This window comes from Uloborus diversus, chromosome 1, assembly GCF_026930045.1.
Source record: "Uloborus diversus isolate 005 chromosome 1, Udiv.v.3.1, whole genome shotgun sequence".
In the NCBI taxonomy this organism is placed as follows: domain Eukaryota; kingdom Metazoa; phylum Arthropoda; class Arachnida; order Araneae; family Uloboridae; genus Uloborus; species Uloborus diversus.
The window spans coordinates 241586123-241608308 of record NC_072731.1 but is presented as its reverse complement, the minus strand read 5'-3'; the positions used below and the strand labels follow the sequence as shown (position 1 = coordinate 241608308).

The window sequence follows — 22186 nt, the reverse complement described above, 5'->3', positions numbered from 1 at the left end:
CAGCATGCTTGGGAACTAAACACTAGCGGTTCCGTGTTCGACTGACCACCTAACTGGAACATCTGCTTTTGCACCCCAGAGCCGTTTGTTACGAAAACTGAGATGGTTACAGTAAGCTTTGGTTTTCATGGGCTGTTGCACCAATGAGATTAGTTTAATAATTAAAGTCCTCATGTGCAGTACATGTTTTGTAAATGCGAACATGCTCAAAACCAGATTGGAACTTTCCGCTGTCTCATTAAAATCATTTTATGCTCTTTTTTTTTTATCCGGCATTTTCAATTTACCGAAAAAGTTTCGGTCCCATCATTTTAGTTAATCGAGGTTTTACTGTGCCTTATTTCTGATAAACTAACAAATCTCATACGGTTTCTTGTGCAAAAAAAGTAATTCATATACTGTAAAAGTAATTCTTTTTTTTCCTGGAAGCTATCATTTTAGCGAGTTTTATTTCTTTTTTTCTACAGCTGTTCCTCGAAACGCAAGTTAAAATGATCTTATTCCTAGGGATCAATAAAAAATATGAAGCAACTTTAACGATAAATAACCTACTTCATACAAAACGTTCTTCTCTCTCTCTCTCTCTCTAATTATCTTTGTTTACAAGACGAGAAAGTAAACATAAGAATTCAACATAAAAGTATCCACTTGAGGATAATAATGTTTTCTTTTTAATGCAAATTACAGTTTTTTCACACCTTTCGAGCTCTGATTTAATTTTTGCAGTGAAAGATATACATTTCATAGAATTTACTGAACTGTTTTAGCGAAAACAAAATGACTTCCCGGAAAAACTATTCATGAAAAATTGACACCTTTCTTCTGAATTCAAGGTTGTTGAAACACAAATTCATCCGCTGGATACAATCAGTGAGGAATCCTTTTTACTTTTTTTTTTTAATTCCATTCATCAAGATTTTTTTTTTTAAATTGCAAAACTGAACAAGTGAAAGTTTTAACACAAAGATGAATCTATGGTGTCAACTTCCCTTTGTGTTTGCACCGAAATGTGCTTGAAAGTGGATTCACACTTGACTTGAACACAAAAAGCGATGATGAAATATATTTTTTATCAACAATGTTATATTGTATTTTCCACTTCCATCGTACTAATGTCTCTAACATTACAAAAATGGGGACAAAAATGTTTTGTTAGATGAAGATAAATAGACACAAATATAATATTCGAATACAAAGACCGGACACAGTCACTGAACTAAGTAATGACACATTTCTTTTTAGGCTTAACACAGAAAAAATGTAAAGCTAGGGCCTATTACAAAGGTTTTTTTTTTTCCTTTTTTCTTTTTCAAATTATTTTATCATTAATTTCTGTGTCATTGTTGTATATTTAATTTTAAAGTAGATGGATTGATGCATTCAAAGAGTGTTTAATTACTTTTAGCATTGAATAGAGATGAAAGTGGCGTTGCAATGACGTTTAATTCGTTTGTTTTTCTGTTGAATAATGTTTCAATGACTTAAATATAAATGCTAACGTTAAGATCTTCTTCTCGTTGAGTGACATAATGTATCGGAATTTCGTTGTTGGTTTGTTGCTTGCTGTGGCTGTTACTAATGCCGTGCTTGAGATAGATTATGGAAAAGAAGCAGAGAACTTGAAACAAGTATTCTGTAGTAAGTATTTTGATCTTTGTTCCTAAATAAAAACAAATAAATAAATAAAGGTTTTTCGTAATGGGGTTGTTTCCTTCAGTCAAAAGTACTACTTTTAGTCACTGAAATTGATAGAATAAGCAAAAACAATAACATGGGCCCAGAAAATACTTCATTTTCCCAACAGTTATTTTGTAATTAAATTTTTAAAATGTCCGATTTTTCAAACAAGGCGTGGTCTTGATGACGTCACAAATGATGCACTTTGGCGCATCTTTCTACAGCGTTTCCACGTTATGATAATTAAGAAGCGAATTAAACATTACGCTCTACGCTTGCTATCAACCATAGCGTTGCCAATACACGTGAGTAAAGATGCGAATTAATTATTTTGCTCTCTGATAGGCAACATTAAATGGGATTTCATCATTTGTGATGTCATCGGCAAAAGCATAAACAATGAAAGCGCACGGATTTAAGTTTTTTTTTTTTAAATAATAAACAAATTATTTAAAAAATGGTCAGATCGTACGTTTTTAAACATACTCTTTCAGAAAAAAATATTTTTTAATTTTTGAAAACTATCCCATTATATTGTTCCTATTCCTATTCAGAGTCACAACTTACTACAACTGTATTTACGTTGAGGACTGCATACTAAGTGCCTTGCCTCCATTATTTCATATACCGATAGATGGCAGCACCACCACCGGATCGAACAGTTAATGAGAATTTAGAACTAGTCCAAGAGCTAATAGCTACCTGGTGCCAGCACCCCCAGAGGTATCGTTTCACTTGGAGGACTTTGAGACCACGAGCATATTTAACGTCGCCCAGTCCCCTTTAATGACGACGGTGGGTCTTCGACCAGCGAGGATCGAACTCGAGACCCTCCGGCCCCGAGTCCAATGCCTTACCGATCAGGATACCACGGCCCCATTATATTGTTATTATGCCTTAATTGTTTAATAAGAAAAAGTTATTGCTGTGGCAGTGAATAGTTTAAAAGGTTGGAATGTACAGTAAAGCATCGTTTGTACGTCTTTCGATTACACGTGATCTCACGTAAAATCAAATCAGTTGTTTTAGTTAGTGTCTTGGGGAACACTTATTTAACAATTTTGTCATAAATTGTTTCCTCCAAACGGAATATTCGTCCTTGTAACCTTTTAATTCCAGTTTTTTAAATTAATTTTTGTTTATGTACATCCTGAATGCTGTCGCGAATAAAGTCTGCTTCACGAGATTAGTTCACGCGTACTTGGAAAAGTACAGAATAATCTACTGTTTATCAGTAATCCTAACGCAATATACTATAGAGCTAGCAGACATAATTTACGCAATATGTAAGCAAAAGCACAAACAAAGCGCTCAGATCGCTGTTATTAGATACACAGTGGGTGGCCAAATTATTAGGGACACTTCTGAAATTCTCTTATTTTCAAGTTTAGGCTTACTTTTTGAAGAAATAAACCATGAACCGCAATTTTTTAAATTCTGAATTTTTTCTTGTATCATTTTTATTGTTTTTTAGAAGTCGCAACTCTACCTGTCTGCGTCATTTTACAAATATTTGATGTTATTCCAGTTTTAGTCTCTAGTGAGAAAAAACTGCTTTGTTGTCGTGACATTATATTAAGTATTTTAGAATTATTTCTTCGAAAATTTTGGTGTCTGCTACAGTTAATACGTACTTAACACTTATTAAAAAAGCAATGTTACTGCAGTTTGCGATTAAATTTCAATATTTGATTTATATAGTTGCTTAATACTGTCAAAACTTTTTTTAAGAATGGAGAAAGCTTCAAACATGTCTCCTAGAAAGTGTAGGGAAATACAAGCATTACTACTTCCCTCCACACATACCCAGAGAGTTATTGCAAGTATAACAGTTGATTTTAGGTCAATAGTTGGATATACCAAAACTGAAATTGCCCAAAACATGCCTCTGGAAGTGGATCACAATTGTTAGCTATCGGCGATGGAAAAATTGCTATCTATGAAAATACTGGATGCATAAAACTGCCCACTAATTTCTGCACTTTTCATTGATTAGCAAAATTTTCTCATTGACCACATATTTCTCAATGTACACACATTCATGCATGGCTGGCAGAGAACCCTTTCGGCAGGAAAAAATGCGAATGTCGAGGATTTGAACTTCACGATACAGCAGTCGTTGCGAGCGGACTTGATATCATACAAAACGATCGATACAGCTTGCGATGCTGACAAAGCTGAAAATCACCCAATAGAAATTTTTGATTTCACTGGATTTGCTAGGTATATCAGCACACCTTCTACGACTAAAAATTAGATCTCAGGTCATTTTACTTCAGAATTCGAATCCACCACGGCTTTACAATGGGACCCGATTGGTAATTAAAAAATCGATGAAAAACGTTATCAAAGACACCATTTTGAATGGTAAATTTCGAGCCAAAAATGCTTTGCTGCCACGAATTCCAATGATTTCCACAGACAAGCCAATTGAATTAAATGTGTTCAATTTCTTATTAGATATACATTCGCAATGGCAATCAATAAGTCGCAAGGTGTCTGTTTGCGGCTCAGACCATTTTTTATCCCCCCGACTGTAATACGTGGCTCGTTCTGCCATGGGCAAACCATCGAGCTTATTCGTATTGGCTAAAGATAGACTGACAAAAAAAAAAAAAAAAAAAAGAATCGTAAACTTAAATGCTCTTTGAAATGAATATTGGTTTTCTTCATTTTCGTATGTATTATTTCATTTTCATATTTTAGGTTAAAAAATACATTACTTTTTTCTCATTAACTTTAACTTTTAAGAGATCAAACAATGAGTTTACTCGTTACGTTAATGATATGCATTCCATTGGAAAAAAAATAATGGTGGGAGTTTTTTTTTTTAGCGGTGATCACCGTCTACAGAGCTCTCTCTCTCTATTCTTTTTTTTTTTTTTTTTTGAGCAATCATGATTGCTTATTGTTCTCACTTGACGGTTTTGATGTTCCTATGATTTTATTTTCCCTTCGCCTCCCTCTGCAGCATCACCGTCGACCGGCCTCACGATGCTGCTCCTCCAGCGAAAACCGTCTCCAGTTTGCGTCCATATCCTACACACACACCACCACCATACACACACATAACCACATACTCATGCCTGCCACAGATACAAACACTCACGCATACATACACACGCCTACACACACACACTCATGTCACCATACAGACACAAACACACACGCATAGATACACATACCTACACACACACATACCCACACACTCATGCCTGGACACAGACACACACGCCTACATACACACACATATTCGTGATTTGCGAAAAACATAATTTGAATCCAAGAAGCTAAAATTCAAATTAATTAATTATTTTTTTTTTCAGAGATCTTATTCCTGCAACTTACAATACATTCGTTATTTTTTAACTAACAACCAAAATATTTGTATGGTAGAACAACGTTTGCCAGGTCAGCTAGTATTTATTATAGAAATAAAGATGTCAATTATTAATACGGTCATTATAAGCTGTGTAAGGTAACTTAATAGGAAGCAATTTATGGTAAATTTTTTAAATAGGTGCATCCCAAGATATTAAGAGAAATAACTGAGAACTTAGTTTTACGGGAAATTTCACAATTTTTTACGGTGGAAGTGAGACTTGTATGTTTTCAGATTTATTATTTTTGGTGGGATGCAGTATTGAAATGAAAAAATGATGCATCATTCAATGCTAGAACTACATAGCTTCGTATTTTGAGGGGTCATTAGAGGAAATGGGAAGTGTCAAAAGCGTAGTATCTACGACCAAATAGGAGTCTGCAGGGATTTTTTCCTAAACATTAGACCCCAAAACGCAGTTTAAGTTATTTTTTAGGCCACTTAAAGGGACGTCATGACTCCCGGGACAGCTCTCTGGATTCGCGCTATCATTAGAATGTGTCACTAAAATTCATCATTTTTCGCAAATACATAACACTAAAATATCACTTAGATATGTTAGCGTTGAAAGAAATAGTAACTACTTCGATTAAAATAAACTAAAAAAATTACAATATTTGTCACAAATTTTTATTATTGTTATGAGTCGTTGATAAACGATTTAACAATAATCGATATATGTTAAAAAAGAAAAAATAAATAAATGCCCATGCATGTTTGGATTTTGGGCGTTTGCCTAGGCGCATTTTAATTGTGAGCCTTTTTGACCCAACTTATAATACCAAGGTATTACACCACTACTTCGATTCGAGCTGTGATAAAATTAGTTAAGTACAGTCAGGGCCGCGCCAAGCTTGATCGGCGCCGTCGTGCAAATGTCTTTTGAGCGCTCTTATGCAGTGACGCTCGAGAAAAATATAGTTAATTCCTAGGATCAGGTTTTGTAAACAAGTGCAACATGAAAAAAAATACATTTGACATTTAACTTATTAAAATAAAAACAATCTGTAAATTTTCAATTTTAGAACGCAGTGTACGTGTTTACTTTTCGAGTATGGGCGGGTGTAAGGAACGGGTGATTGGAATTGACTTTTGGAATCTTTTTCTCTTGGAAACCTTGCATTGAGTTGCCGTTAAAAAAAGAGATGGCCAGTTTCAGTTAATCAAAGCATTTTACCCTAACAATTAAAAAAAAATTTTTGGAATGTGATCGAAATAATTATTGCTTACTAGTATGCAGCTTAAATTTCTAATATTTGATATACTGCGCAGAAAGCAAGATGTCTATTTCTGGACTTTATATTGATCGATATTTAGTTTGAAGAGAATGTTTCAAAATATAGAAAATTTTGAAAAACTTACTTGACCGAGATAGCGGGTTTTTTTTTTCAGGCTGGGCCCGGTTTGAGCAATCCGGCGTGTGATGTTTAATGCGTTTTTGGAAATAAAAATATTTTTAACATCAAAGTTAACACCGCTCTAAATATCTCTCTAATCTATACATATAATAAAATAACATGTTTGTGTGTGTGTGTGTGGCGCGCTTCCCGGGAAAACGGCAAGGCCTAGAAAGATGAAATTTGGTATACAGGTGCGGTTTTTGCCGAAGATGTGCACCTCGGGCTTCGATTTTTGATATTTTAATAAGGAAAAAAGTTATTTAATAATTTATGTGTTTTTTTGCACTTTTTATTACCTTTTACTTCACAGACCCCGAATCAATCACACCACACAAATATATTTTGTACTGTAGTGTAGGAAGTTTAATTTTAAATATGATGAATGAAAAAAGTTTGAAGACAGAGCAATTTTTGTATTTTTTACGAATTTTCGAAAAAACCTTTAATTTGCAGTTTTTTCCGGGTTTTTTTTTTTTCTAATATCATCCTGCGAGAAGTATCAAAGCCTCATTTCTAAAATTTAAGTTGGTTATAGTAAAAACATTTCGCCCTCTTTTAAAGAAAAAAGTTCTTAAGAATAAGCAATAGTTTTTTTTTTACATTTTTTTTAAGCTGAACACATCATGTCTTTCCACGCATCGGTCGAAAAAAGGTTCTTCATTCCTTTATGCCTCTGACGTCACTACTTGGATTTCGATTCGATATTTACTACGGAATCTTAATCGCAAACAATGGTAATCTTTTTTTTTTTTTTTTACTATATAGCTTACTTCTACATTTTATGACGTGATGACCACGTGTTTTTCCGGCAGCGCTTGCTTTATTTCTTTCCTTTTGTTTTTATTTAGGAATTGCATTTATTTCTTTTTCCATCCCCCCCACCTCCAAGTTGGACGTTTTGCTGTATCTATAAAACGAAATATTTCATAGTTGTGCGCATTTAATTCAATAAAAACAGCGAGATTTTCTTTTCTTTGTCAAACGCTACTTTTTGCACACTACGGGGAATTTTGGAGATAACTTTTTTTTTGCTCAACTTAAATTTAAAAAAAAAAAGCGTTTTTTTTGAGTGATCTTTGTTTTTATTATGAAATGGGCGGGGAGGTTAAAATAAATAGTGGTAGATCGTAAAGGTAGATAGCCGCCGAAGGCGGCAATCTTGGCATAAAAATGTGAATGGCACAAAAAAAGATAGAGATGGACTGATTAATACTGCTGCCAAATTTATTAAAACAGCCGTCGAAGGCGGCAAATGCTAAGTAAAAAGGTAAAGTTAGCCAAACAGCCGCCGTAGGTGGCTGCTTGCATAAAAGGCGAATGGCGTAAAAAGGCGAACCAGCTGGTCGCCGCAGGCGGCTAGTTAATAAATAATTATTTAAAGTGTTATGCCGGTAAAAATATGACAACAGAGTACTGAATAGATTTCTAAATTGAAGTAGAAGATATTTCCCCTTAAAATCTGAAACTGAAATCTTTTCCGGTAAAATCAAATTTTAAGATACAAAACCGTTATAAAAGGCATTGAATTTAAGATCCAAAACAAATACATAGTCTCTTCAAAGTTTTTTTTTTTTTTTTAATTTAATTCACAAATAGTTAAAAAGATAAAAGGGAGAGAGGAGAATCAAGTAATTATGGTCAACTCTTTTCGGAACTAAAAATGTAACCTAAATTATTGTCTACAATGTATAAATATTACACACATCAAAGTAATATGCAAATGTGCTTACCGTATTTTTTTTAAATGTATGATAACATGAAGCAGTGGAATTACAACGAATTAAAAATCACAAAATACTATGTTTGCACAAATTATAATACAAGATATTCACCTCAAGAACCAAAAAGGGGATAAGCATATTTCTTGCTCCTCGTACGCTCAACCCTTTACCCTTGTGTAATAAAGACCGAAATAGCATTCATGGCTCCACATTAAGAAGGAAAATGCTAATGTATGCGTTAATTAATGTCACTTGTTTTCAGTGTAAAAATATAGCGCTCTTGAATAGCATGTTTAGACACAACAAGTCAATAATTTTTCCTTTTAGATTCTCAGCGAGACGGATTAATTGTTTCAATGATCAGTATAATTTCACTGCCTCCATTAAATGTCATGAAGAATTCCATTTTACTTTTCGGTTAGAGTTTATTTTCCTTTCATTTGAAGCATTTTTGATCGGTAGAGTTCGGCGCCCTTTAGGCTCTGGCGCCGTCGTGCGCCGCACGACCTTGCACATAGGGACGGCGCGGCCCTGAGTACAGTTGAGCAATTAACTGCTTATTGTGTGATTTATGGGAAAAGTATTTTTCTGTTTCATCTTAAATGTTTTTTAAAGCAAAACTACTTTAAGCAAGCGAATAAAGTGCTTGATATTTTAATTTCTAGATAAAACCATGGAGCCAATGAAGAATGTATTTTTTGACTGCATGTATCTTCTGCAAGTAATTGAAGTAAGTCGCTTGTTCTGAAAGTTTTCATTGTACTTTTTACTCGATCAGTGATTTTGGTTGGAACCACTATATATGCAGCCTGATGCATCAGCTTTAGTTCAGCCATTTTGGATCGGATTTTCTTATTTTTGCGGCACTGCACTGTGAAAAAATTCCGAAACTTTGCTTACTATTTCGGTGGAGCGTTTCGTGATTTCAAAGGTTTTCACCTATTTCCCGGTACAATCAAGTATCTTCGCAAAAAACGTTTCCTGAATTGCTAAAAGATTCACGAATGCAGACTTTAAACTAGTGTGAAAAATATTTTTTGCTACCAGTTTAAAGATTGGCTGAGCGTGTTCATTAAGCTTTCGTTTGAGTACGGCCCGTCCGGATTGACTAAGCTGCCAATGGGAGCAAATAAGTCATTGGATAGCTGCAGCTTAACGAGGCAGGAATTGCAGGCAAAGATTTGGCTTGGTTCATGCTTGCAATTCCCGCATAGCTTTGGCCATGGTTGCTCTAATGCTCCTGGAGCGTTCTTGATAAACCAGGAAAGATCTTATTAATTGCATAAAACCTACATAACTTTTCTAGGCGATTCCCGAGACATGACTAGTTGTAACAGGGGAGATATCTCAATATTTCCGAAAGTTTCAAGGACAATTTCAGAAATGTTGCTGACTTTTATCAGAAAACGTTCCTGGTTTTTGCAAGATATGTTACTGGCTGAAATTGGGAACATCAGCTGCCTATTATTTTCCAGGAAAGTTTCTGAACCGTTTTTACAGTGTGGGGTTATCAGAGCAAAGTTTCGGATTTTTCTAAATGGTCAAAAATAATATTTTATTGAATTGACTTTTCTTGAGACTTTTCTTAGAATCAGCAATTTTTGACGGGCAAGGGGACAACCAATGAATAGCGATTCTGATGCAGAAAGCGATGATGAAACTCCCATTAAATCTGTTACTTGCATGGCCTGGAAACTAAAAACATATCTCAAGCAGCAGGTTGTAAATGACACAGTATTTTTCCAGTGGCGCCAACTCCATGGGGCTTGAGGGGGCCCGAGCCCCCTCAAAAATATTTTTTGGCTAAATGGAATATGTTAGCCGGTATAACTAATGAGAAACCAAACTGGTCTTAAAAAAAATGCGTAAATTAAATTAACTTTTTACAAAAATACTGTGCGTGTTTGTATTTATTTTTCCCTTTTTTCAAAGCCAAAAAATATGTGTCAGGCTTGTCGAGTTTTGGGGTTCTAACGTTGATTATATGACTTTAAAATGCTTTAAAAAAAACTTTAAAACTCACTGTTTTTCATCTCAAATTTAGAAAATTTCCCCCGGTTCCCCCCCCCTTTTTAAAAGTCGGCGTCTCTTGGAGTGCCTTTCCATTCAAGTCAAGTGTCATTCCTACCTTATAATATCAATGCTTAGCTACGGCACTGCACGGCTCCCCATATAAACTCTTACTAAGACAAGTGATATGATTTAAAAGTTGAACCAGAAAATTTGTAAACAATTTTTAGATTATTTTACTTCGAAAACACCGTGTCACATACTGTTTATTTGTTAAAATTATACACACTAGAAAATATGGCATTTTCAAGGTACAAAAGTCTGACCTTTATTTGGGGTGGGGGACCTCCGAGGGAACATCCTAAACCCCCGGTGATGTCCGGCCCCCCCAATAATTTTTGCAAGTCGGCGCCTCTGTATTTTTCTCTCTCCAAAAAGTTGAAAAATAACTATTTGGAGTCAAGTATCAAGGAAATAGTCAAAAATCTATTACTGAGTACTTTAAAATTTCAAATTAACTAGTGTGTAATAAGTTGCGGATTGCTGAATAAAAAGTGTACACTTTCTAACTGTAGAAATTTTTTTAGTTGCTTATTAGAGCTTTTACAGAAGGTAAGTGCATTTTTTTGCACACCCCGATATAACGAATATCCCCGATTAAACGTAAAAAAGTTTCGGTCCCAATGAATTCGTTAAATCGGGGTCCAACTGTATACGATTTCAGGTTTCCCAATGAATTCAAACATGCTGGAGGTGCTTGTTTGATGCACTTTTGAATCCATTGGAAAACCTAGAGACTCCTAATTTTTCAAATATAAACGTTGTAGTGGCCACTACTGAAGCACTGGCGTACCTTGTATATTTATTATCTGTATATATTGAATGTTGCTGCATACTTTCTCTCCTTTTTGGAGTGTCCTCTCAACATTTCCTTTAGAAACCTCAGAGGGCCTTCGATACTATTCGGACCTTGAGAGGAAGTGCGATGCATAACTACACTGTAAAAACGATTCAGAAACGTTCCTGGAAAATAATAGGCAGCTGATGTGCCCACTTTCTGCCAGTAACGTATCTCGCAAAAACCAGGAAAGTTTTCCGCTAAAACTCAGTAACCTTCCTGAAAAATCCAGAAATCTTCCCGTTTAAAGCCTTTGTGTCACTGGAAGTTCAAAGTCATCTCTGGTAGGGATAATATTACAGCTTGGCACCTTCCTGATTTATCAAGACAGTGCCGAAAGCAGTACAGCAAGCATGGCCTAAGCTAAGCTAGAATTGCAAGTATCAAGCATCTCACTTGCTTGCAAGTCTGGCGAAGCTACGAAGTCCACACTTATTCGCTCCCTTTGGGAGTTTAAACAGCATGGACGAACCGTAAACGAACTGAAGTCGATACACCTTATAAATACTCTCAATTAATCTTTAAACTGGGAGCGAAAATATTTTTTACAACTGAGAGAAGTCTGCATTTGTGCAACTTGTAGCAATTCAGGAAACTTTTTGTGAATGATACTTGATATTTCCAGAAACGGGATAAAAACCACTGAAATCCCGAAAGGTGACACGGAAATAGTCAGTAATGTTTCTGAATTTTTTTACAGTGTAACAACCAAACAGCACGAACTTGATGGTCACAAATCTAGACAAAATTCTGGATTTATATTAGTTCGCACTAGATATGAACTCAGGTAAAACGGTTTAACTGCATAGGCTCTGTACTGTTTCAAAGTTTCAACTTCCAATGAAAACGCCATTGCAGTTATGGAGTCCTGGAACTCAGTCTGGTTCAGACAGCAAAAACTTGAGGATCACGAATCTAGATAAACTTTTGAATTTAAGTCAATTTGTACCAGATATGAGCCCAGGTAAAGTATTTTGAGTGCATAGGCTTTAGTTCGGCTGTGAGGAGGGTCTAAGTTTGCTTGTTTGGCTTCAAAACTGCAATATCGTTTTCTTTGGAAATTCGAAGCTTTATCACAATATTTGCTCTCCTATTTCGCGTCTCTTGTTGGTACAATGTAGGGGCGGTGGAAATTATTAAAAATTGTGACTGCATTAAGCTGGGTGGTACTGCAATGTAATAGGAAGAAAAGACAAGGAAAGTTTAGTTTTAAAGAAAAAACCATTGTTTTTCTGGAGCTAAACTAGCAACTTCGACCCCCATGATGGTCGAACTAGGGCCTATGTAGTGAAACCGCTTCACCTGGGTTTCTTATCTAATGCAAACTGACTAAATCCAAAATTTCGTCTAGATCCGTGACCCTCAAGATCATGCCGTTTGGTAGTCAGTAGTAGGAAAAAAAGGCTAACGATTTCTTTAGAAATAAAACGCTTTTTTTTTAGCGTAACTAAACTGATAAAAATGAAAATAATAATTCTTTTATAGAAATTACAAATGTTGCCGATAGATTTTTTTTATTGAATTGATAGTCACCGAAATTTCTGATGACAACACGTATGGCTTTAATTTTTTGCAATGCATACGAATGGAAAATACAACTGCGTTTGATTAGTTTCTGTTTTTTTTTCTCTTTCTTTTTTTTTAAATTTTATTTCTTGCTTGTTTTTTTTTATTTCCTCTTTTTTCCTCTTTTCGTTTCTTTACTTGTTTTTTTTTTTCGCTTATTTTTCAATCTCTTTCATAAAATAACAAAAATAGTGTAAAATATTTTAAATAGCAGTGGGAACTACTTTAATTTTTAATGCTACAGATTTGTTCAACTCCTGCAATACAGAATGAACTTTTACTTCAAAAATTAATCTTCATATTTCAAACCTTCAATAGTAGTTGATGATAATTTATGTCGTATTTAAAATGCTTTTATTTCAGTATGAAAACATATTGCTGAAATGCAACCCAGGATTGGAGAAACTTGAAAACAATACACTCTCAAATTACATGTGTGCAGCAAACAAAGAAGCGCTGAAAAATGTAAGTTCAAACGTAAAACAAAAACGTCACTAGATTGAAGATTTTACTCATACAACCCAAATTCAAAATAATAGAACACTTCCCACTTTTTGGAAAACAATTTATTCTAACCAAATATAAGTGCAAATTAGGCATTTAAATAAACGTGCCACCTTTCTTATACCTTAAAGTGTGCATTTCCTTTCAAATATACTCAATTAAAAATAATCTTTGAAAGAATAATCCAAAAGTTTATAGTGATGAAGATTTACATTGAGCCAAAAAATTGGAATATTCAAATTAAAGGGGAAAAAAATACTTTCAAAATAAACAATATCAATACTAGAATGCGTCATTTTTTGCTGGATTCAATGTTTTAATCCTTTCTCACACGGATTCTACCACTTTTTTCCATTAATCGTTTCTGACAGTTTCTATATTCTCTTCAATTCGGCAACGAGCTCAATTTTGTTCGCGGGCACCAGGTCTTGAACCGTTCTTTAAATTTGACGGTACCACAAATTCTTGATCGTATTGATATTGGTAGAGTTGCTTGACCAGTTTAATACCGAAAATCCTCTTTGTGTTCAAAACCTCCGAGTTGATTTAGAGATGTGACACGGAGTAGAATCTTGCTGAAAGATAAAAGTGTCACTAAATGTGTAACTGCTCTGTCTCAGATGAAGTATCATGCAGTATTACTGATAAACAGCGGAAGTCACGCATTGTTTCATTTTACGTAAAATACATAACTTCCCAATTCCAGCAGCCAACATGCACCCACAAACCAAGAAGGATGTGTCAAAGTGGAGAGAACGTTTTACACAAGATTTCTCATACACTTTTCTTTTTAAACGTCAAACCTGAACAACTTTTTTTGCTCACAAATATTTCAAAAAAGATTCATCACTGAATATAATCCTTTTCCAACCTTGTTGCCCCTGTTTGAGCTTTTCTTTGCTCCAGGAGAGTCGTGCACGTTTCTGCTTCATGTTTATCTTTGGTCTTACTTCGTAGATCCTCAATTAAAATTGCAGTTTATGCAACCGTGCAAGTGTAGTTGATGTGGATAAGATAACTATACATTTTGTCCAACACTTATGGACATAAAAAGCATTTTTCAACAATTATTTTGGACAAATTAATTTGGATTCATCTCTTCCTGGTGTTACAATTTTTCTACTTCGTCTACTTCAGTTACTTTTTAGTTAATCAGTCTTTCTATATTCCTTTAAAATCTTACATACCATAAATTATAAAAGGTTCATTTGAATTGAGTTTGATAGTTTTTTTTTCTAATTTTAAGAAATGATGCAATATGTAACTTCGTTTTTTTTCCCTATTCATCACCTTGACGACCCGTTTTGAACAGTAAAAGGCTTTTAAAAGAGCGTAAAATTATCCGAGCGTCAAGCTCCATACTTGTGACAAACTATAGGGTAACAGGTATGCAAATATTTTCGCTACTTTTTAAAATTCACATTGAATGAATAGATTATTGTAATTTTTTGACCCATGTAAAATATCTAACTGTTTTTCCAATGTGTTAATGATCCATAAATTAATAAAATAATATCTGAAAAGTTGTTTAAATTGATTTACCCATTCATGAATAATGAGTTTTAGTCTTTTTAATTTGCATGCGTTCATTTTTTCCGACTCAGGGGCAAGTTTTGTTCGAACAGTTCTGATATTCTATTATTTTGAATTTGGGTAGTAGAAATGTGTGTGTTTTGTTGGTCAATTGTGATACCAATTAATGCCACACATTAATTTACCTGTGCATTTCTTACAGTCTCTGCAATGCGAAGACAAAGAAATTGAAGCCTCCAAATACGTAAGTCACACTGTAATCACAGATTATTTTTAGTCCTAAAAGTAGTTGTGTTCCTACTATTTAGTAGCGTGGTCATGAATTAGTGTTAAAAAACGTTTGTTTTAAATTCATCTCCTTAAGTTAAAAAAATACTTCCTTATCTTTGTATTATTTAAATGAATGTTTGCAACAAAATAACATTTTTTAATAGATAAAATAATACTACAGGCGTCCCTCGTATAACACGATACTTGTACAACACGGTTTCGATATTACAAGGTACCAAAATTGCGATTATTATAACACGTTTTCGATATTACACGGTACGAAGCTTGAATTTAATACTTCATGGTGTTGATATAACACGAATGTTATATTTATAAAAGATGGAGTTTCATTTTTGTTTAATACATTTTGTTAATAGTTGATAGCTCTAATAAATCTTCACTTTACATAAAAAGTAGTCGAAAACTTCGTACTGCATAGTGAATAAAATATGACAACGTGTATAAGTACAAATTGAGAATGAAAAAGGTTTAAAAACCATTGTTCACCTCGATTGTGTTTCAGTCGGGTGAACCTGTCTTCGTTTTTAATGCACTGATGATGGCACTTGTATTTTAGAGTGCCGAAACAGCTGTTTGCTGGTTTTTTTAACCTTTTTCATTCTCAATTTGTACTTATACACGTTGTCATATTTTATTCACAAATCTTTACTTTGCTTTATGAAACTTGGTTTCGATATAACGCGGTACACACCGCTTGATTTACATTATTTCTAAGTCTCGTATAACACGGTTTCGATATACAAGGAACACGGTTTCGATATAATACGGAACACGGTTTCGATATAATACGGAACACGGTTTCGATATAACACGGCACATATTGACATGATTTTTACTATGAACGTGATTAATTAGTATTAAAAATAAGTAAAAATGTTATTTTTAAAAAAGTCTCGTATAACACTATTTCGATACTACACAGAACGAATTAACCGAGTTGTACGAGGGACGCTTGTACATGGTTCTTATAACTAAATTTAAATTATTGGTACTCATATGTTTTAAACTCGTTTGAACTTTCGAAAAGGCTTCTTCCAGTACCTTTGCGCACTAGATTTTTTATCATTGCAAAAAAACGAAGGAAAAAAAAAACAAACAAAGCAATTAACTTAATGCGTGGGAAGCGGTTATACATGTATTGTTGTATGCTGATCATCATTCCCCGGAGATCAGTTTTTATACTGAAAGTAATAAGTTTTTAAAAACATTTTTTTCAGGTGATCGTAGGCACAAAGCATCACTGTACCTAGATACCTTTAACCAAAATTCAACTTTTTAAACTGTATTGAATAAAAAGCAGCCACTCATGGATATTATACCAGAAATTCCAACCTAAACGAACTTGCTTTATCGTATACTAGTACCGATTTTCTAGCATCTGGTCGATATTCTCTTCAATTATGACTGCAAATTATGTCAAATATACGTTTTCACAGTTAAAGCTGATTTCTAAAGACAAAAAAATGTCTCTTTGATCTGATAAGATGGATATGTAAAAAATAAATAAACGAGAAATTGCAGCTTTTAAACAATGCAGCAAATATTTTTTTCCATCAAAACATTCTTTAATAGTTTTCAAAATAATAACATGGATAATAATAATAATGTAATAAAAAATAAAAAAAACATAAAAAAATATACAATTTATGGAAAAAAAAAACCGAGGAGCTTTATTTTTACAAAAAAATCTTTTTTTTTTTTTTTTGTAAAAATAAAGCTCCCCGGGTTTCATTTTTCCACCGTTGCCAAAAGTTTGAAAAGAAATAAGTTTAGAAAATGGATTAATAGGTGGTAAAATGTTCTCTTAAATAAATAAATTTCGTCAAAAATACATTCGACTGCACACTTCTTATTTGTGTTAAAAATAAAGCACTCCAAACATCCTTTCATTACAGGATGCTGAAAATAAAATTTAGTAAGGGTTCTATATTGGTATTTAATTTCCCCGTAGGTGCTAATGCTATGTATTTTGAACTGCTCAAAATTGAACAAAAAATTGTTCAAATCAAAAAGAAAAATATGCGACTGAGGTGTCCTTGCCGAGATCTTTCGAGCAAAAAACAGATTGTTCGAATCGGACTGTTTACTCAAAAGTTAATAGGAGGGACAGGCATACATACTGACAGACAAACATTTTTCCCATTTTAAAACCTCAGTTTCTAATTTTTAATTTTTCGATATTTATTTGATTATTTTATTCACTTCAACATTTTTCAGTGACATTTTTGTCATGCATCAAGCGTTCTTTCATGCTTTTTCTCCTTACTTTGAATTTTACGCAAAATTAGGCTAAAAAGGAATAGTCGCTTGGAGAGAAGTCTTATTTAATACCTTAATTTTTTTCGTACTTGATCTGTAAAACAAAACTATATCCTAATATTCATAGAAAAGTTCTTTACTTAGCTCTACATACGCAAAAATAAAAGAGATGCTCCTTAAAATGGTACTTTAAGCTCCATTGTAATGTTTTCCACTTATACCTTTCCGCTCCACACTGGCATAACCATGACTTCCTACTTCAGTAATTAACAGTAGAACGACTGACATTTTCTGTATACCTAGAAAAACTGAAGGGGCCAGTGTGACCCCTACCCATTTTTGGAGTTAATTCTTTTAAAAATTCTTCCTGAGGGAGTCCACATGCCTGATACACCTTCTTTCATAACTAAATAAAAACTTAGTACTCAATTATTTTTAGTTTTTCTCTCTATACTGGGCAAAAGGTTGAATTAGTTTTCCTTTCTAAGAGCAATGGCCACCGTTAGGATGGTAAGCAGTCGGTACTGTTTATAGCATTTCGATATCCAATCGCCTGCATAAAGAGGAAGTTACAGGTTGAACTAGAGTGAATAGCATTTTTTTTATGCTACAACAATTAGGAGAAAGGAAAAAAAATAATTTTTTAATTGTCAAAATGCTTAGGGGCCACTTTGGCCCCTCCCGTCTTTCTAGGTATAAGGATGAATATTAACAGTACTATGAGGCGAATGATTAAATGATTAAACAAGCATTCAAATAGTGTCATATAATGAAAAGTCAGAAAATTCCATTAAGTTCCGTTAGATATTATCCGAGTTATTGAACAACAAACTACGCGAGGGGCCACACAGGCCCCTCCGTCTTTCTAGTGTTAAAGGTGAATACAAAAATGACAATCAAATTTTAACTCAGCAACCCAATAATTTAATTTAGAACTCAACTTCAACGTGAAATGGCCTCAGTTACACGGCATTAAAAACGAGCTGATGTGTGCATCACATGACTTCCTTTTACTCCAATGTAATGAAAATAGTACCTCAAAGTCGAAGTAAGCAAAGAAACCCTTTAAATATTTTCACTCCAAGTTTGTTGCGAACCGAAGCAAGGAAAACGTTTTATACAGATAAATTTTCCCAACATTGGCAAATTTAATGTGATTCGATGGTTAACTCTCTAAATATGGCCAAATTGAAACCATATTAAAAAAAATCCGCCAAATTTGTCGCCAAATTGCAAAAAAATGTTTGGCGGCTAAGTGCTTGGTGATATATTGCTAAGTGTTTGCTAAATTATAACACCACTTGAGTTTGTATTAAAATTAACAATGATTCTACCCACAAAAAGGTGTAAAATACCCCCTTTGGAACATCCGAATGCAACCAAAAGAGGAGGTGCACAACTAGACCCCGCTAAAAGTCTACGTACCAAATTTCAACTTTCTAGGACATACCGTTTTTGAATTATGCGAGATACATACACACATACGCACATACACACATATGCACATACGTACGTACAGACCTTACGAGAAAACTTCTTGTAATTAACTCGGGAATCGCCAAAATGAATATTTCGGGTGTCTATACGTTCACAGGCAAATATTCACGTGTGGTCGGGTTGAAAAAAAAACTCAATATTCATTCGGGGGCGAGCAAAATGGATATTAAGGCCGATTTTTGAGTGATTATTTTTTCGCGAAAATAATACTTCTTTTACTGCGTAAAAGGAAGTAAAAAGAAAGAAAAAACCTCCGCTTGAAACCACTGAGTGCGTAAACGAAACACCTCGGTACATAGGTCTCCTTCAGGGCTAAGTAAAAAATGAGTTCTGAGATTTTAAAACGGTTATTTGCTACATATGTTTTTGTATTTATCCCTTCAGTCAATAATATTGCCTTAAAAAGCCATTACTTTAATTTTCATATTTTATAGTTTTCATTTGTATTAACTTTATTTTCCTTTACAGAGGGAGAAGATTGATCTTCAGGTCAAGCTTACAACGGTAATAAAAAATTATTCATTACTTTAATAAAATTAAGAATACTGTTTTTTTCCTACTTTCTGTTTTTACCTGTCTAAATGAGAAAACTATACTTACACAAAAATTAGAGTTTACTTGGTTTTTATGATCCTCGTGATTTACCGCCAAATCGTGTTAAAAGAAAGACAAAGGTAGTCAAATGAAGACCTGTCATACACATTGTAAATTTAGTTAAGTTTGGCGAATAGTTTCTGTAATTATAACTTGGTGATAATCTTAGTCTCGTTTTGTTAGCGGTGCAAATCATGTAATATCGAAATGAGAAATTAAAGTTGGATACAGATGCTTTGTAGTTGGAAAAAAAAGTCGAGAAACTGAGAGTTTTAACAATTGCTGTTAGCCATTTTATCTGTACTGCTCAATTTCACATCACTTGAAAACATTTGTTAACTTATTGCTCTTCTAAGAACAGTGTATGGTGGATTCACACTCATTGCAACAGCGACAAAAAAAAAAAAAAAAATAATAATAATTTGAATTTTGACATCGTGAATTCAAATTATGTTTTTCGCAATCACGAGTGTGTGTATGTAGGCATGTGTGTTTGTGTGTGTGGGGGGGGGTTATGTGTATGTGTGTTTGTGTCTGTGTGCTGGCATAAGTGTGTGGGTAGTTGTGTGTATGAATGTGTGTGAGGGGGGGGGGTTAGGTGTATGTGTGTGTAGGCATATGTGTTTGTGTCTGTGTGCAGGCAGGAATGTGTGGGTAGTTGTGTGTATGTGTGTGTATGTATGCTTATGTGTATGTAGGCATATGTGTTTGTGTCTGTGTGCAGGCATGAATGTGTGGGTAGTTGTGTGTATGCGTTTGTGTATGTGTTTGTGTGTGTAGGTGTATGTGTGTGTTTGTGTGTATGTGTGTGTTTGTGTGTATGTGTGTGTTTGTGTGTATGTGTTTGTGTGTGTGTGTATGTACGCATGTGTGTGTGTAGTTGTGTATGTATGCGCGTGTGTGTAGGACATGGATGCAATCTGGAGACGGCTTTCGCTATAGGAGCAGCATCGTGAGGAGCCCGCTGGTCTACGGTGATGGTGCGGAGGGTGGCGGTGGGAAAATAAAATGATAGGACATCAAAAACAGTCAAATGAAAGAAATAAGCAATCGTGATTGCTCAAAAAAAAAGGCGATTACATTAAAAGTCAACTCTTCGAAATCATGTTTTCTGAATGAAAGTAGTTTTTAGTAATAAAATGAAAAGTGCCATCGACTCAACACGAAAATTAAATAAAATATTTACTAGAATCCATAACATGCTCTGAAATTCTTTGGCGAACTTTTTGTCACTGTCGCGGTGAATGCGAATCTATCATTATGACTAAGATGCAAAAGAAAATATGTGAATAAGACTAAAATGTTGGAAGTAAAATGTTTAACTTCAAGTTTAAAAATAACAGCATTTGTGTCTCAAATAGTTTAACTTATAGGCGTTAATTTGTTTTATCTGTCTTACAGGCTTGCATAGCGGAAGGAGAAAGAAACATCACGACAACGAAAGCACCCAGCAGGAAAAATTAAACTTTTTTGACTCAGTACATTGACACATGAGTTAAAATGTTTTAATTAGTATTTTGTACTACATTGTAAAGATATATATGCAAAATTATTTGAATAAATAGTAACAAAAATTAATCATAAGTGTTTTAACTGTAGTAAGGCGTACGTTTCTATTATTTTTAAAATTTAGTGCACCTCTTGTTGAACATGTGTCAGGTCCCATATGTTTTTCTCCCCTCTCTCTGTCTCCTCCGGATAATGACGGAATATTTGATGAAGGTTACAGGTTCGAGTTTCTCCAGAAGCTCGGAGAAGTTCTTTTCTCTTTTATCGTTTCTATTTTTTTCGAAGCTCCTTCCTCTTTTGTCTTTTCTATTTTTTCCAAGCTCCTTTCTCATTTATCTTTTCTATTTCTTTCTCTTAAAAGACCTCTAATTTATAATGATTTTTATTGGATGATTCCGTGAATATTATTGGACAAGTTTCTAAAAAAATATTTAAAAAAAAACATCGAATGTTTAATTTTAAATGAAAACTAAAGAAAGTTTTAATGAAATCACAATTTATGTGAAAGGAAAAAACACTTCCTAGAATCTGTTCTAGGTTTTCCGTCACCCCATGTCCCCCTGGTCCTGAATTACATAAACTGCAGAGCAAATGCAACTAGAATTTTCTCATGGGAGAATTTTCTCATGCATCAGCTTTTACGTGTTGATATATCGTCGCCTCAGAACAACAGTAGGATATCTTAATGTTATGATTAGATGTCTTACCGTTGCTCTGAGGCGACGATATATTAAAATAATATACTCCGTTCACAGGGAAAATAGACTAGAACAAACAAATGCACCAATTGGCGACGTTAATCAAGTGTTTGGCTCAGACAAGAAAGCATTGGTGACAAGTAGACGGAAAAAAATACGAATAATATATCGGTTCACTTCTTTTTTACTCCAGAAAAAATCCCCAAAATGGATTAGTGGCAGTCTTCTTGCTATCTGTTTGTTTACTTCTGGTCTATCTTTTCTATGAACGCAGAAAATAATTACAGCGCTGGTTAAAATAAAGAATACCGGAGTGTCAGCATTTTAAAATGTTTCATTGTTTTCAAAATAACAAGGGAGAATATGGAAAAGGAAAGAAAATTTCAAACGAACAATTTTTGTTATTACTTGATACGTATTTTATCATATGCATGTTCTTCAAAAACTAATTTCTGAATATTTGGCTCCAAGTTTGAAATTATCATGAATCCCGCTTTTCTATTTGCAACACTGAACAAAACAACGGACCACACGGATCAGCATCGCGGGCCATGGGCCGTAGGTTGAGCACCACTGAATGATGCATAAGATTGACATCTAAACTTTGTATTATAGTTTGATATCCCTAAAATTTTAAATAACCGATC

General features: G+C 34.1%; 1 protein-coding gene across 1 annotated transcript; it reads left to right on the top strand.

Moving 5' to 3' along the window:
• The first annotated feature begins 1491 nt into the window (after positions 1 to 1491).
• LOC129226113 (uncharacterized) lies at positions 1492 to 20881 on the top strand. The gene is made up of 6 exons (XM_054860716.1): positions 1492 to 1638; positions 8846 to 8910; positions 13018 to 13119; positions 14894 to 14935; positions 19207 to 19242; positions 20734 to 20881. Exons 1-6 carry the CDS (start codon positions 1530 to 1532, stop codon positions 20794 to 20796), a joined length of 417 nt encoding a protein of 138 aa, XP_054716691.1. The 5' UTR covers positions 1492 to 1529; the 3' UTR covers positions 20797 to 20881.
• The last annotated feature ends 1305 nt before the right edge of the window (positions 20882 to 22186 follow it).